General features: G+C 44.5%; 1 protein-coding gene across 3 annotated transcripts in view; it reads right to left on the reverse strand.

Annotated features, from left to right (window-relative positions):
- Positions 1 to 611: 611 nt before the first annotated feature.
- LOC142582843 (signal peptide peptidase-like 2B) overlaps positions 612 to 18,017 on the reverse strand; it is a 33,651-nt gene continuing 16,245 nt past the window's right edge. For 2 of the 3 annotated variants that reach the window (XM_075692920.1, XM_075692921.1), the window contains exons 11-15: positions 14,452 to 14,508; positions 10,938 to 11,091; positions 9,704 to 9,781; positions 7,113 to 7,267; positions 612 to 3,733 (exon numbers count right to left, since the gene is read on the reverse strand). In XM_075692920.1, the coding sequence (XP_075549035.1) occupies positions 3,290 to 3,733; positions 7,113 to 7,267; positions 9,704 to 9,781; positions 10,938 to 11,091; positions 14,452 to 14,508 (888 nt within the window). In that variant the 3' untranslated portion in view covers positions 612 to 3,289. The remainder of the gene's footprint in view (positions 3,734 to 7,112; positions 7,268 to 9,703; positions 9,782 to 10,937; positions 11,092 to 14,451; positions 14,509 to 18,017) is intronic. The other variant, XM_075692922.1, reaches the window with a different exon arrangement.

Below are 18,017 nucleotides of genomic sequence, written 5' to 3' on the forward strand. Positions count from 1 at the left end.
TCCTCACACGAGGTGTCGTCGGCCCATCCGATTCAGAATGCAAAAGATTTATTGAAAGCCACCCCTAGCCATATTCGACAAAGCAGAGTAGCTTCGTGACAGCAGAGTCCAGCTGGAATGCAAAGGTGTAGAGAGGAGTCTAGGTCGTGCAACCAGTTGTTTTGAAAACTTCCTGCGTTCCACAAGGAGAACGTGATAGGCGCCCAAATTAGATAGAGTGGCGCCTATGTGACCATCGAAAATCTAATTTGAATTGCACACCATACAGCAACGTTCAGCAAGTGGACTGTTGTCCCCCATAACCTTCACAATGCAAGGCATTGAAGAAAGAGCGGGGGCACCACAAAGGAGATCAAAGGTAATTTTTGATTGCCAATAACTCCATTTATTCTGAATGCGTTAGAAGCATTTTTTGCTGTAAAGTATCTGAACTTATCTACTTCAAATGCATACTAAAACGTGTTTCAGGACCCCTTTTACAAACTGCTCCAAGGTTTAGCTTTAGTGAAAAGTAAGAGATGCAGGGTTGTGAACATCAGCAGGCTTTCTGCTGACAAATGAGTGAACATCAGAAAACTTCTTGAATATGTGACGATTGATAAGACTAGAGAGAAAAGCTTTGAATCAGTTTATTGTCACTTTAACCAAAGCTTTGCTCTAATGGCGCATTTTCACATATAAAAATTCAGACCCGCATGTATACATATTATACTTACATGTTAAAATGTGTATTTGTATATCTACGATAATCATCATTACCAGGTCAACTTCAGAAAATAGGAACACTTGGCACAAATACCCACAAAATGTGTTCATACTTTACCTCAATATGTAACCTTGTTGCACAATCCGTTTAATAAGCAGTCACAGCAAGCAAACGTGAGGAACTCATCACAAATAAAATGTCAGTGCTACATGTACAAACGCATCTAATACAGGTTGTTCCTTGCAAATCGCAGCATGATTACAATAGAATTCACCAACTCTGAAGTATGTTTTATTCGTGCAGGCCCATTTGCTGTCATTCTTAGGAAACTGAATTTTTGAAACGGGAAGTGATTTCACAAAGTAATTCAAGGCGGTTACCGAAGAGCTGCTTACCAGTGCCTACATACAGTAACAATAGCCACACAAACTGTTTACAGTGTGCATTCTCGCTATGGGGCCATTACTCTCCCTTTGCGACACTTATATATATCAACACGGAGTCATATTTGCTCAAAATTAATATACACTCTAACATCGGGTTTTATGACATGCAGTATAACAAACACATCATCACAAAAAAGTGTGACTGCCCTGCTACACAAATCTGAGAAACTTTGCTACTGGGCTGAGAAAACGAAACTCGAGGAAATCCTACAGGTCAATCCCCAACAATTTTCCATTCTTCTGTTTCTTAATAGGGGAGTGGTTCTCGTGGCAGATGGCGTATTGCTTTCTGAAAAGACCCGTACTGAATTGGGTCACAAAAAGCGTGGTCAACACAACATAATTCTGTGGCTATGTTCTTTAATTCCTTTTCCTTTAAGAACTGTCACCATTCAACCATGACACAAAACATCTTCATCCACATGCAGAAGTTATCATAATGAGATCCTCCTTTATTCATTTTATGTGGCACAGTATATTTGCATGGGTAGTGATTGCATCACTTTTGACAATGATGCCACTTTTAAAGTGTGCAAAAGCTTTAGCTCAGTCAGTACTTTAACTAGCATAATGCCAAGCTATGACAATGGTGACATGGAACTTTCTCAAAATTCTGCAGTGTAAAACTTTGTGGCATGCAGCATTTTCATGGATTAAGGTTTCAAAACCCCATGGCTGCTTTCATCTTTGCTTGCTGTTTCAAGATTGATTGGCAGACTTCTAAACAAAACACAGGGGGAAAATTCAGCTCAGGAACATATATTGTTACCATCACAGGCATTCGATTGCAAGCACTGCTACACAATACACAGTGGCTGCATGAACTAGGCAGAAACAGCTCACAATTTGTCAGGAAAAAAAAAAGATGAAAAAAATAATAATTAAAAAAATAAGCCACTCTGTTCTCTCTCAGCTCCTGAGGAAAGTGTAAGGACGGAGAGCACACCAAAGGCACCTTCGGCACCAAAGCGACCCTGGCAAAAAAAAAAAATATAAGAAATAGGGGTATGGGGAAGAACACTGCATCGAGCACCCGACAAGAGGCATTTTTGCAACTCATCAGGACCCTCTTGTTCGCTACATGAAGCCTCAAGGTTAACTTAAGCAAACATTTCAAGTTGTGCAGAAGTCCACTTTCCTCATGCAAAAGCTGTGCTTCCAAAGATAAGCAGCGACAGGAAATTATGAGGACAGTAGTGGCATCTAACAGGACACATGCCAACTAAGACAACTGTAGAATTGAAATTTGGGCAAATTAGTGCAAGCATATCAAGAACCTAGACAGTGCAAAGCACAAGGTACATTTAAAGATGACGTGAGCAGCTGTGAAATAAATTGCGCATCCATGCTGTGAGCAGGATACAAAACAACAAAAACTGACGGTTTGTGTCAGTGAAGCATATACATGAGCATCCTACATGAAAAAAAAGGTTGTGTACCTTGACAGTTGATAACTCCACCTGTGCGCCTTGTATGTTTTTATTGTTTTGTTTCCTGCTCATAACATGCACACATCAATTCTCAGCGCATAAGGAGAGCGAGGACCATGGTTGTTTGTTCTGTTTAGACCAAACCACAGATTTCAGTTGGTAGTTGCCACGTGTCCTGTCAGCTTACGCTACTGTCTCCACCGTTTTGCACTGCTCTTATTCAGCTGTCTGAGCCAGCAGGCTGAATAAACACCTGTGTCGAATCACAATTCTGCTAGATGCTCTGTGGTTTGACACAGATGATAATCAAACTGAAAAGTATACAACTTTGTTCTTCTCGTAACCTGAAGGAATTTCCTGTTGTACATACACATATTCACATCTACACACTGCGACAGCTGGACCAGCACATGCATGCATAGCTTCTTGTCAGTGCAACTTGTGGTATCATGTCACGGACTGCACTATACAAGAATTGCCCAATGAGTACACATGCAGCATGCAAAATAAGGGTGCAAGCTTTGCTAAGCTTTCTGCAGCTTTTCTGCCTACTGATCGAATTCCGACCCACCTACTGATCAGATGGGAACAGTGTGGCCGCAGAAAAAAAAGAAAGAAGAAAACAGGAAAAGGAAAGCCAAAATAAGACACACTTCACGAGACTTCCAGGTACAGTCCTCTTACTGAACAGAGGTCATGAGTGGCTACTACCTCTGTGCTGTTTCTGCAGGGAGAGCATTGACAAAGTGGTCTTGCGCGCCCACCCAGTACTGGCTTTGTGTTCCTGGGTGAGGATACTGAGCTGCACTCAGCAGGGGAGTGTTCGCCTGCGGGATGCCAGGGACACGAGCATTCGAGTGGCCGTTTGCCATATGGCCTGGAGAGCTTCTGCCCCCAGAACCTGGACTTGGGGGTGGAGACATCCTTGGCTGAATACTATACTGAGAAGCTCCCAGCTGCAACATGGTGCTGCCTGGAGGATGCTGTGGACTCGCGAGTGGAGGCGGTGTACCTGGTCGACTCAAGTTGATCGGCCCGTGGAAACTAGTGGGAGATGATGGGGCTTGCGAAGCATTTGCACTGCCGACTGCCCGCGGTGGCACGACCGTGGCTTGAGGAGCGGCTTGCCCTGCCAGTGTTAGCGGCACAGGCTGCAAGTAAATTCAGCCCCCCCACAAATGATATAATAATAAGTATGCAGCAATAGAGGCACACTTGCATTGCACACTAACTTGCAATGTTGGCAATGTGTGGCCTTGCTCAAAATAATTGAAGCCATTTGCACGCATGACTGCATCCAAAGTCCAAGGCCTGTAGATAGGCTCCTGTTGCATTCAGACAGTTTTCAAGCTCTGGAGCATCATGAGTACAACATGACACAGCTGAGCAATGCTCATTCTTTTACTGGCTTCACTTTTGACAAAAGCTGAGCATTATGACAGTCAAAAGAACAATAATGAAGGCATAACATGCCACAAGAATATAACATGGATATAATGAAGGCATTTACGCATCAGATGCAGCTCTATTATAATGAGGCTAGAGTGTACTGTAGGGGCCACTGCAGTACTAAGGACAAAGTCTGAAGCATACAGTTGGGCCTACTTATAGCAATATTCAAGTGCAAAAAAAAAAAAAAAAAATTTTGTTGCTTTAATCAATCATTGTTGTAAATGGCTTGCACAATGGTTGGTTTTCTATAGTCAGCTTTGCTGCAATACAGTAATGTCATGTGGCAAATCATCACAATGGACCTCAATATAATGAAGTGGGTAAAAGGGGCAATTTGTTTCATTAAATCAAAATTTGACCTTTTATGCAAATAAGTACAGTTGCCAATTGATTTTTCTGACACAGAAGGGGCTGCAAAGTTTTCTGAATTATCGAGCAATCAAAAAAAGCAAATGTGAATGAGAAAAATTCACTTTGCCGAGTTTGAGCGTTGGCAATGAAAGATGCAGTTTCGTGCAGTCTCCACTCTATCTTTATATAAGCAGTACAAATTAAGCGAAGCCAGCCATGCTTTCGCATCCAGTTCACCCCCCCCTCCCCCAATTGATAGTGTCACCCGCAATGCGATGTCACTATCATGACAAGCTTTGTCTGCCTCTCGCTTCAATGGGTCTACGAAACTCAGGATTACTCAACCTCCAGTACTTAATGCGCGGGAAGACAGCGCACATGATGCCATGCTATCTCAGCATGCCCACTCTTTGCACACACGGCAGGTTACCTCTAAAACAAGGTGTGCGGGCTGCGCATATGTTCAGCTATGCGGGGCTGCACTAGAAAAGGAGACTCGTGCTTATCTGCTGCTAGGACCACATGGACGCGACGCAGTGAAAACAGTCGAACACACGCAGGGAAAGTTAAAGGCACAAACTGGTTTCTCCTTTCACTGAATGGCCGTCAGTGCACTCGGTGCAGTTGACTTGTGTTTCAGAAGTGTAGAAGGGAGGCAGGCAAAGACGCTGGTGATGCCGCAAAGATGCGCGATGTGCGTGGCATGCGCGTGGGTGCGGCGGCTTGCTTTCTTTTCTTTTTTTCTTTTCCAGGATTTCACGTTCCTTTTCCTTTCGGCACAGACACCCAGTATCGAGATTTAATTGTTATAACCGATAACACAATAAGAAAATTGCAGTAATCCGTTCATTTTGCCATAGAAAGGTTCTCGGTGCCACGGCTTCTCACTGTTACCGTATCTACACTAATTTAATGCGTACCATTTAAAAAAAAAGGGGGGGGGGGTCCAAAAGTTGCCTGCGTGTTACAATCGCATACAAAACCAAAACAGTGCCATCACGTGATAGCAGCGGCAGAGAACAATTTTTAGAAGGTGGCAGTAGGTCTATTTTGTGCTTGACTATGACTACTTTCGATGATACCACTTTTGTGAGATTTCACATGAATCTGCACTGGATCTGTCTGCATATATGTACCCAACGTTTCTAGCACTATGCCAAGCTTGCTATCTGCACAGTGTGCAAGGAACGCTCTCAGTCATATATTTTGACAAGTCCGATTCAGTCATGTAATATCTCGTGAAAGTGACGGTATCTCTAAAAGTGACCGCTTGAGAATACTACCACCTTGAGTGCTTTTTGTATCTGTGGCCAATTAAATGCAAATGGCTACGACGATGCGCTGCTTTCATTGTGAAAGCTCATTAAAAAAAAAGTTTCCCTACAGTGTAAGGTAAATTGTGCGCGTCTTGTTTTTTCTGATCGTGAACATGGGAATGTGCTATATTGTCCTTTTATGAATCAGGTGCATGTTACATTCATTTGCACATTTATTTTCTTACGTTAAAGGGGCCCTGAACCGCCCCTCGGGCTTGGTGAAATAACATAGTCCGTGGGTAGCATATGCACACCTCAGCCAAGTATTGTTGTCGTACGCGATGCATGGAGCTCGCAAGGACTCACAAAGTCACCTTTCTCTCAAACGCTCTCTTTTCAACAGAGGGCCCTGTCCTCACTCTCTTCTGGACGCTTTATTTTGTCATTCCCTTAGACGACTGCTATTGGCTGATAGCTGACATCAAGCTGCGGTCAGCTACATGGCATAGATACTGCGGCCGCCATGAGTCCACTGGTTAAGCACACTGCGGCTCGCAGAGGACAACTGCATTTGGCTCATATTTAGTGCTTCGTAGGTGCCAAAGGCGGAAGTTGTGGCATCTATGTTAACATCCAAAATGAAATTTGAACTGCGCACCACGGTGACATATAGAAGGCGGAGCGTTGTGGGCACACCCCACTGCGCCGTAGCCTTCGCAGTGCAAGGCATTGAAGAAGCAATGGGAGCACAGCAGAGGCCATGTTTTACTGCCAATAACTTTGCTTCTGCTAAATGCTTTGAAGTACTTTTTGCACCAAAGTATTTCTTAAATTGCCTATTTGCACTTCAAATGCCTTTCTCCACTTTGATTAAAAGAAGATCAAGGCCACTTTAAGCCCGCAAAAATTGGGTGCATTTTAGATTTGGGGGCATGTTAGAATCGTGCAAATACGGTATATCTGATATACTGTTATAACTGCTAGTGTTATAAGTAAGTTAAACTGCATATACAGTGGAATCCCTAGAAATGGGAATTGCTTAAACGGAACTGCCTCTTAAACAAAATACCGTCCTCATGTTTGGTTGGTTTTGTGTTCACACAATTGTATTCAGCTTTATCTCTTGGTAAATCGAACTCCCTATAAACAGAGCCAATTTCCCTTGTCTCTTGAGGTTCCGTTTAAAAAGAGTCCACAGTATACCTTTCTTCTCTCTTTTCAGCTTATGGCTGATATCAATTGTGTGTTAAACACAGCACATTAATTTGAATCGGGGAAGAGCACATAGCAGCCATGGCTGACAATTGGAGTGAATTGTGCAGCACTCTTGGAAGACTATTTATTTATAGTTACCTTACAGAGCCCTCGTGGGGTTCTGTAAGGGGGACAGTACAGCAAATGCATATAGTATAAAGATTAAAATACATTAACACCTTAACAAAGTAAAAGGAAGACTAAAAGGACATCTCACCTTGACGCCATGCCATATGTCAGCCAACTGCCCTCTACACCATGCTATGCAGATAGTTGGCAAGAGCGTGGCTGGCACAAGGTACAGCAAGGCAGGCTGGGGAGTTCGCATCAGGTATAGTGCGATGAATGTGAGCACAAGCCCCACGCCATAAACTGCAGGAGAGACATGGCATAATGATACACGGTAAAAAAAGCGATTTAAGGGCTCGAACAAAAGAGAGAGAGAGACGGAAAGATCAGTACAGTCAAACTCACTTATCACAATATTCAAGTGGCACGAAAATTCCATCGTCATGACCAGGTTGCATGAAAAAAAATCTAAATAGGGGGATGGCAGAGCTGATATGAGAGAACTATAATGGCGGGGAAGCCAGTGCCCCTCCCCACCACCTTCCTCCATTTGGCTCGTGGTCTCTCGCTTAACTGCTTCTTGAGTGCCCCGATCGCGTGTAACAAGCCGCGGCTGTCAGCATTATAGATTGGCACTGCTATCACAACTGCAAAGAGGGGTCACGGGCGGCAAGCGATTTGTGAGCTCCGCCGAGGCATCCTTTGGTGGTCCCAAAGGTACCTTTTAAAGAATGGGAGAAGGTTGCCGCGGCAGCCTGACAACTTGAGAAATCCAGAAGAAATGCTGAAGTGAGATGGCCACAAGCATCTTGCCACGTACTTCTCACTGGGTTGCACGAGAAAACCTTATGTCTGTCAGCTTTGCACCCTTTACACGAAGCTTGCCGACATCCTTCTCCAAGGCATCCAGGTGCTCCATGTAGTGCAGCAGAACGTTCCTCGCGAAAACGAAGCCCTGGAGGGACTGAGTCATCTGCCGGGCCTCCTGTGAGGGCAACGATGAGGCAGCCTGCGCTACCGCGTCGTTGCTGCCATCATCGCTGTCGCTATCTGATGCAAGCACGTTTGCGACGATCGCCTCATTGGTTAGAAGTACTTAGTTTCCAAATCTATAGCAGTGTGTTTTCTTTTCACCGGCAACGTCGTGTATTGCCGATGATCAGCAGGCGAATCAGCCATCTTCTGTTGCGGCGGTGAGTCAAATGAGGCTGAGAAACTACGTGGCCAGGAACGATTTTGATGCAATCAACGAAGAAGAACACGAGTGATTAAGCTGTTCACACAACTGCGCTGAATGAGGAGCCAGCAAGCAATCTTGGAGCAGTGCAGTTGGCATAGTCCATTCGTGTTTCGGAGGGTGGCACAGCATAGAGCTATGGGTGCAGCCCATTCGTGTTCGGAGGGGTGGAAGAAGGGCGACGGGAGAGCGACGTGTGAAGGCTGGAAAATGAGCGCGTGGTGGCTGTTGGAGCAGCAGGCCATTGTGTAGCGGCTCGAATTTCTAGTTTTCTTTTTTTATTTTCAAGAATTTTGCATTTCACTACCTTTCAGCACAGACACCCAGCAGCCAGACTTCACCGTTATATGCGATAATGCGGCATAGGTGCATTGTAGTAAGCAGGTTATTTCAGCATGGAAAACATACAAAAGTTGACAGTACAGCAGCTTCTCATTGTTATAACTGATATATTGTTAAAACCGGTATCATTTAAGTGGGTTCAACTCTACAATGGTATTAAACCTGAGGAGGCAGGATGGGGAGGCTGCCCTCACATGACACCAGTTCGTTGTTGCTGAGAGTCAATGACTAAAAAAAGAGAAACATCATGGAAACTTGCCGTGAGCCTCCAGATTTCAGAATCTTTAGCAGGTGGCAAATTGCGCAGAAGCAGATGATAAAACGGCACAGACGGTGCCTGGTCTTTGCCATCACCGCTGGCTACATACGGAGCGGTGATCAAGTGATGTGATGTGTGGCCCTTTCGTCTGTCGTGCACATTGCCCTTATGATAACCTATCAGCCATGTAGTTGGGATAGCCTTTCTGTAGTTTTTTGAAATACTGGAAAGTAGTAGTTTCTATCCAATAAATAAAAGACTGCCGCAGAGCAGAGGTCTATTATTAAACTGAGAACCTCATTGGTATTCACTACAAGACGTCACTAGTTCATTAGTTACAGAGGAAAAAAAGCAATTCATTCTATTCAACAGAAGTCCTATTGATTAAAAAGAAATTTACAGACCTTCATGTACCAGAACTAACTTGCAACCAATGCTGGCATACTATAATTTGGTGTTCCCTTTAATAAGAGTAGACAGCACTGTATCATATCTTGAATTCTATGCACCCAAGTTACTAATAGCTAGCTACATTCTTGTTATACAATTCTGGGAGACTCCCGTGCATTTGCAGCACCGTGTTTTCTTGCACAAAATTTGTGAGCATTACATTTTGTGAAAAACTTTCTCATATTCGATTCGATATTCAGCTTTCTTTTTCTTGATTCGATTCAATGTTAGATTCAAAATCTACTATTTGGCATATGCACACCCCTACTTAATGCCATTTGCTGGCTTTAGAAACGAGGTATTTCGAGCCAAAAAATTGCATACATCTATCTGTTATGCGGCTAAGGTACGTGGCAACAACAGAAGCTGTAGGAGAAGTGGCAGAGAAAAGGAATTGTGACAGGTACGTCTAACGGCAAAGGAGAAAGAAAGTGCACAAAAAGAGACATACACAGTGTCCCAGTGAAGAAATACAGACGGCTTCTCGTTGTCAGCAGGTCAAAACCATGGCAGTAGGCAACTAGAAGGCCTGAAAATAAGCACAAATTCAAATGCTAGCTTATGACATGCACCATATGACGTGCAACAAACAAGCAAGCAACAAATTAAATTAATGCTATTCACGAGCCCTTTCCTTGGCAACTCCTGTCACCCACCTAGAGCGGCCCATTCGTGACCCATTCGAAAGATTTCTTATTGAGTCAATGTGCACTGTGCCCGATGGGGTAGTTGTCAGGGACACAACTAGCTCATTAAAGGAGTACCAAAACATATTATGGAAGTTACATAAACTTGACCACACGCTTCTCACATGTAAAACAATGGGAGTTTAATAAAGTATGAAAATTGAGAAACGTTTGTAAGACATTTTATTTGATACTAAGGTTTGATAACTCGGATTAATTTTGATCACCTGGAGTTCTTTAACGTGCACCTAAATTTGACTACGCAAGCGTTCTTAAAGCAAAGCTTTCTTAGGTTTTTCTTTCTGCCTCCTCTTTGGTGTCTGTTTCTAACCACTATCAACTTGTGAACACACTCCAGATGTGCATGTTGACACTCAATGGAAGCAATGGAAGCATAAAAAACAAGTTACCTTTCCAATGACTACTTTCGAATTCGGTTTCCCCAGCCCAGAAGCCTATTGCTCCAAACATTAAGCCATGGATGGATGCCTAAAAAGGCGGAATAAATCATCCTTACGAATTTCCCTCTACAAGCCAACGCTTTGAGATACTTGAATTGACTGATGAAGATAGAGGTTACAGCAAGTGTTTGTCGTCGAAATTCACAGCACATCACTCATCATACTGTGACACGTTTCTACCAAGGTCGGGCACACTGCATCTTGTGACTAAACGCGTTTTAACACTATGTAAAACTTCAACTTGCTCTGAAAGGTCCACTACGGTGGCTGAGGGATGCGTTCATCACTGCAATTTGCAGCGTGTTTCTTGTCGTAATGCACCATTTTTGCTTTGCTTGTTCACAAAAGTTTAGCATACACCGATTACCTCAGTACATGGGATCTACATAATTTTTTGCCTTTCGCCCCCGTCAAAATGCGATCGGCGCATCCGAAATTGAACCCATTACCTCGAGCTCAGCCGCAAAAAGTCATAGCCGCCGGGCTACCACGGCGGGTAACGTGGACAAATGGACAGTCTAGGTACAGCGGAGCATACCGGGAACAAGAATGTCACCGAAGCCCAGCAAGGAGAACTGGCCGAAGCAGACGGACAGCGACTCGTTGTTGAAGTGGGGCACCCTCAGCACCATGGGCAGCTGCTCCTGAGTGTTGCCTCCTTTGGCCACTTCTACCATGATGCTCTCGCCCTTCTGCAAGCGCGCAACAGTAGCAGCAACAAGCCGAGTGATCGCCACGCTCGGTCTGCAAGAGTATACTTCTCAAGGAAATACGTGCCACCAGAACAGACGAACACAAAAGCAAGGAACATGAGCGACGACACGGGGGTAGCTTGCAACTACAGTTGCCGACAGATTTTTTGGATGTGCAGGTGGCCGCAAAAGAATGTTAGAATAACCAGGCACCTAAACAAATGTTAGGAAAAATTTACTTTTTTTTCAGTGCCAACATAAGAACAAATCTGTTTATGCAGTTTTGTTAAGCCTCCTGCTTCATTGACATAATACCCTACTAGAAATTTTGCAATGACCGAGGCAGTAGGGATGCTTTGCATTTGCCCTCCATGCAGCCAAGTGTTCTTCGCGCAATTGAGATGCGGTGAAATGCAGCAGATGTTTTATGTAACCTCAATTGCACTATGTCAGGTGTTGTGCTGTGCAAATTCAGTCTAGATTTTTCCGCATACGGGGGAACTCATTCTCCCCAGCAAGCTAACAGAGGAACTTGGCATGTGCGCTCGCAATAGTTGCAGAGTGGTTACCTGCAGAGCCAAATGCCACTTTTGTGGCCATCGGCTAGCTCGTGTTGATAACATTACGCTCAACTGCCGACGAAGAGCACTGTAACAAAGAAATCAGTGGCAAGCTTCCTGCAACAGCTTGCTGCCCATTACCACGTTACCAGCAGTAAATTTTCTTCGTGGCCGCACTGCCCAGATTGTTTGGCTTAACTAGTACTGAGTCATCGGGTGCCAGCGACCAAAGTTATGGTTTGGTGCTGGGTCAGCGCAGATCTATTTGCAGGGGCTCTATGGCAACGAAAAGCTAAAAAAGTTGCTTCCTCAACAAAAGCAAGGGTGTGGAGGATAACCCGAATGGTATGACTTAGTCCATCATCATCATCATCATCAGCCTGGTTACGCCCACTGCAGGGAAAAGGCCTCTCCCATACTTCTCCAACAACCCCGGTCATGAACTAATTGTGGCCATGTCGTCCCTGCAAACTTCTTAATCTCATCCGCCCACCTAACTTTCTGCTGCCCCCTGCTACGCTTCCCTTCCCTTGGAATCCAGACCGTAACCCTTAATGACCATCAGTTATCTTCCCTCCGCATTACATGTCCTGCCCATGCCCCCCCCCCCCCATTTCTTTTTCTTGATTTCAACTAAGATGTCATTAACTCGCGTTTGTTCCCTCAACCAATCTGCTCTTTTCTAATCTCTTAAAATTACACCCATCATTCTTTCCATAGCTCGTTGCGTCGTCCTCAACTTAAGTAGGACCCTTTTCGTAAGCCTCCAGGTTTCTGCCCCGTAGGTGAGTACTGGTAAGACACAGCTATTATACACTTTTCTCTTGAGGGATAATGGCAACCTGCTGTTCGTGACCTGAGAATGCCTGCCAAACGCACCCCAGCCCATTCTTATTCTTCTGATTATTTCCGTCTCATGATTCGGATCCGCCGTCACTACCTGGCCTAAGTAGATGTATTCCCTTACCACTTCCAGTGCCTCACTGCCTATTGTAAATTGCTGTTCTCTTCCGAGACTGTTAAACATTACTTTAGTTTTCTGCAGATTAATTTTTAGACCCACTCTTCTGCTTTGCCTCTCCAGGTCAGTGAGCATGCATTGCAATTGGTCCCCTGAGTTACTAACCAAGGCAATATCATCAGCGAATCGCAAGTTACTAAGGTATTCTCCATTAACTTTTATCCGCAATTCTTCCCAATCCAGGTCTCTGAATACCTCCTGCAAACACGCTGTGAATAGCATTGGAGAGATCGTATCTGCCTGCCTGATGCCTTTCTTTATTGGGATTTTGTTGCTTTTTTTATGGAGCACTATGGTGGCTGTGGCACCGCTACAAATATCTTTCAGCATTTTTACATATGGCTTATCTATACCCTGATTCCGTAATGCCTCCATGACTGCTGAGGTTTCGACAGAATCAAACGCTTTCTCGTAATCAATGAAAGCTATATATAAGGGTTCGTTATTTTCTGCACATTTCTCTATCACCTGATTGATAGTGTGAATATGGTCTATTGTTGAGTAGCCTTTACGGAATCCTGCTTGGTCCTTTGGTTGACAGAAGTCTAAGGTGTTCCTGATTCTGTTTGCGATTACCTTCATAAATACTTTGTAGGCAACGGACAGTAAGCTGATTGGTCTATAATTCTTCAAGTCTTTGGCGTCCCCTTTCTGATGGATTAGGATTATGTTAGCGTTCTTCCAAGATTCCGGTACACTCGAGGTCATGAGGCATTGCGTATACAGGGTGGCCAGTTTCTCTAGAACAATCTGCCCACCATCCTCCAACAAATCTGCTGTTACCTTATCCTCCCCAGCGGCCTTCCCCCTTTGCATAGCTCCCAAGGCTTTCTTTACTTCTTCCAGCGTTACCTGTGGGATTTCAAATTCCTCTAGGCTATTCTCTCTTCCATTATCGTCGTGGGTGCCACTGGTAATGTATAAATCTCTATAGAACTCCTCAGCCACTTGAACTATCTCATCCATATTAGTAATGATATTGCCGGCTTTGTCTCTTAACGCATACATCTGATTCTTGCCAATTCCTAGTTTCTTTACTGCTTTTAGGCTTCCTTCGTTCCTGAGAGCTATAGTCCATAGTTACCATTTTTGGTAGCAATTCATGCGTGGATCATGTTGAAAAATCGAGCAAGGCACTATAGAACCTGTAATTTTGGTCACCCATACAAATTGATTCTATGTAAAAGCTGGCAGTGTTCATAATAAAGTAAAAATAATTGAGCAAGCACAAAAAAACCAGGCATGCGAAAAATCAGGCACTCAAGAGAATCGGTCAGCAACTGTATTTAGTGCTAGACAGGCAAATGCAAAAGCAACAAACTTGATCTCCAACACGGGCAGTCACTCCACCACCCACGTCATCGTCCCAATTTCTTGCTTTTGTGCTTTTCTAGTGGTAAATATGTCCTTCAGCAAACAAATACACCAACAGCAAGCTTTTCTAAAAAGTGGACTTTCTCAATGCACATAAACAAATGTGCTGCGACTTCACCGGAATGCTGCTAGCAAGCAAAAAGAAAAATAGTGTGAGAGAGAGAGAGAGGGAAGCTGCTTGGCATGATTTTGCAGGAAACTCTTAACATACAATTGTACATTCACAGAGGTAGGGGCAGCAGCTGTTTGAACATTCACACAGCAGGAATTTATGCCTGGTTTTCTCATCAACATGTAGTTGAAGTCTGGGACAGCAGTTACAATGCCACTAGGGGCAAAATTTAAATCGTTACGCAGACGAAGAGCAACTCATTGTCGAAGTGGGGGGAAGGGCACCCTCAGCACCATTGGCAGCTGCTCCAGGCCTCTTGTGGCCAAATCCACCATGATGCTCTCGCCCTTCTGTAAGTGTGCAATGGTACCAACAATCAAGCTCAGTGCCACATGTCTGGGTAAGAATGAACCTCCTGAATTCATATACAGCTAAAGCTCGATATAATGAACTTCAATATACGGGAATCCTTGATATAACTAAGTATTCAACTTTTATAACTTACTGTCCATAGAACACCACGTATTCTGAACCTCAATATAACGAAGTGTGTTCGTACATGATTTCAATATAACAAAATTTAAGTGCCGCCACGAAGCAATACCAAAACAGCAAATGGAAACTTCCACAGCCACAGACGGACAAATGGTTGAATTATAAGTGCTGCTTGTGAAAACACCTTTCAAAGTGAGCACCGATGGAGAGCCACTGCTGAACCAGAGCAGCGTTATGTTCCGCATAAAGTTGAAATACGATAAAATCCTATCGCGAATGAATGAATTCTGGAGTTTTACATGCCAAAAAGACGACCTGTTTACGAGGCACGCAGCAGTGGCGGACTTCGGATTAATTTCATTCACCAGGGGATCATTAACGTGCCCCCAATGTACGGGACACGGGTGTTCTTGCAGAACCTATTGCGCCCAGCGTGCTTGATGTTTTGGGTGTGAGTAAAAGCATGGGAGGGTGAGCAGAGAAGGATGTCGGCTTTCTGGGTGCCTTCTTTCCGCATGAGCAAAGGGATAAAGGAGCGAGCTCGCAGTAACACGATCAAGTGGAAATGAGGGGGAAGGCAGGGGGGGGGGCACATTGGCGCAAGTCTCCTTTTCTAGCGCCGTCATGCATGGCTCTCAGCACAACTGAGTGCGTAACGCAGCCCACACGCTCTTTTTAGACCAAGTGTGCTACATGCACTGTATCACTGATATAAAGATATCACTGACACGGCCTGAAAGGGTATCTTTTGTTGCCAACTCTACAACTCAACAAAACGAATTTACTTCTCATTCAAACTTGCTTTTTCCGATTGCCCAATATTTTGGAAAATTTTGCGGCCCCTTCTGTGAAAGAAGAAACCATTGGCCACTGTACTTATGTGCATAAAAGGTCAAATTTCGTTATAGCGGAATTTCGATATAATGAAGCAAATTCCCAATTTTACCGATTTTGTTACATAGAAGTTGGACTGTATGGTCACTAAACAATTTTTGGACACAGAATACAAAAATTTCCACATAATCAATCAGTTCAAAAGAACGAACATGAAGACAAAAAATCTATCCCATTCCCTTCTACAACACCAGAAGCGCAGTAATTATGTTTCTAGAATTTCACTCAGAATTGAGAATCAGCGAAGTACCATATTTATTAGAATCTAGGCCGATAGCTTTTTCAAATAATCATATGCCAAACTCTATAGAGTCAGCTTATATTCGAGGATGTTAAAGAACGTGCAGGTTGCAATTTAAAATGATAAATATGGTGCACAGCTAGCATCATCTATTAAAGTCAGTATCGCAGCCGCTATTAGTCGCGCCAGTAGCCCCTGAAGTACACGAGCGATGTCACTATTTTGACCTGCGTCATATTGGCATGCGGCGTGGCGTTATCATAATGACACCAAACAGGTGATGTCACTATAGTGCCGGTTTCAAACGAAAAGTTGTGCAAGCCGCAGAGGCATCATCGAACGTTCAAGATGGGCGGGACTTCAGCATCAATGAGAAAAATGTCCGTCGTCGGAGGGGGGCAACGGGGGACGCGTTCTGCGTGTGCCGCAACTAGGAGATGACAACGATAAGGAAAATAAGCACGCGATAACAGAGAGGAGCTCATGTTACGCCGCATTTCAATTCTTGCGAGCCGCGCTGCACTGTCCGCGTATACATGGGTGCGCGAACGCAAGCTTGCGTGTGGTCTGGGCTGCAGCAACGAGGCAAGCAGCGATGGTAACGTACAGTGAGCTCGGCATGTTCATATTAAATAAATGCTGTTTTCATTTTGTGAACCTTTCCTCACTTTTTTGTTCGGCCTACATTAGAGGCAAGTTTTTTATTTTTCCGGCTTCCGACATTCGGGGGTCGGCATAGAACTGGGGCCGGCCTAGATTCGAGTAAATATAGTAATATCAATTCACAGCTGCTTACTGCAGAGCCCCATATGCTCTGCCCATTGTCATGATGCCGTAAAGTACAGATGTTGCATGAATTTAGTTTCGGGTTTTCTGTCTGTATGTGAGCATAACCCTTCCATACAATAAGTGCAACTACCATTCACTACACCGGCCAGCAGTGAACTTTCTTCATGGTCACACTGCTTAGGCTGTTAGGCCTAACAAAGCTGCTTTGTCTGGTGTTACCTAACTACAGAAGTGTGGAGAGCTGGCCTAGTTGGCACATACATATTTATGGCATTGAAGCGCAGAAAAAGACACACAGAGAAAACTGAAACACACTTGTTTATTCGAAGCGAGGAGGAATATATATTACTACAGTGGCACCTATTACCTTCTTTCTATCTGCTCTGCCTATCACCTGTATATACCGTATTTACACGATTGTAAGTTGACCTCTTCTTTAAAATTTGAAAATCTGAAGCGGGGGGGGGGGGGGGGGGGAGGTGGTCGACTTACAATCAAAACCAAAACATGGAACCAAAAAAAAAAAAAAAAAGCGAGACCAACGGGATATCAGGGGATCTACAATGTAGTTCCAATTTTATGTTTGCTATACGGCCCCACCCGTAGCTTTCCGCTATCCCGTGCATTTGTTCGCTTTTCGGAAAGGTTTTTCAACATTTTTGAGAGGTTTATAGGGCACACAGCATTCATGTGTGGGTGTCGATAGTTCATGGAAGTGTGCTGTTCCATTTGTGGCGGCACCCTCAGAACAGCGATGCTTGCGGGGAGTATCGATAGTTAATGGAAGAGCAGACACCACTCACAGCTCGCATGTTTCCGTTTCCCTGTAGCTCTTTAGTTTCCCGCGATCGATTTGACTGCCAGCCACGTGCTACTTCCCTGCTTCCTCAGTCATCATGAGTGCTCCGAGTCCACTAAACATTCGGCGCTCGTTCACAACGGCATTGAAGAGGGCTGCCATCCTTTACGCTGAAGAAACAAATAACTGTGCAGCGGGCCACAAGTTTGATGTTTTTTAATGCGTGGTGCGAGAGTGGCGACGGCAGCGAAGCAAAATTTTCACCTGTGACGGCTAGTGAAGAGGTTTCCGCGGGCCGAAGTCAGGACGCTTTCCGGAGCTGAAGGCCAAGCTTGTGGCGTACGTTGCCAAAATGCGTGATCGGCCCCTGCCAGTGACGTGCGACATGGTCATGAGACAATCCTGGATCTTCGCCTTTCAAGGACCTGCTCTGCCGTGAGTATGAGTGGCTGACGGCAGAAGACCGCGAACTTATGCCAACCAGACATGTCAAAAGAGCCTCCCCGACGGCTCTGTGGGGTTGGGTGCTTTCGCCGTGGGCTTATGTATGTATGCAAATGTGGAATTTCGCTGGACGGCGACATGCTTCGGGACCGTAGCAGCAATGGCGATGGCAGCACTAGTGAGAGTAGTAGTCCAGT

Source organism: Dermacentor variabilis, chromosome 5 (genome assembly GCF_050947875.1).
Source record: "Dermacentor variabilis isolate Ectoservices chromosome 5, ASM5094787v1, whole genome shotgun sequence".
NCBI lineage: Eukaryota > Metazoa > Arthropoda > Arachnida > Ixodida > Ixodidae > Dermacentor > Dermacentor variabilis.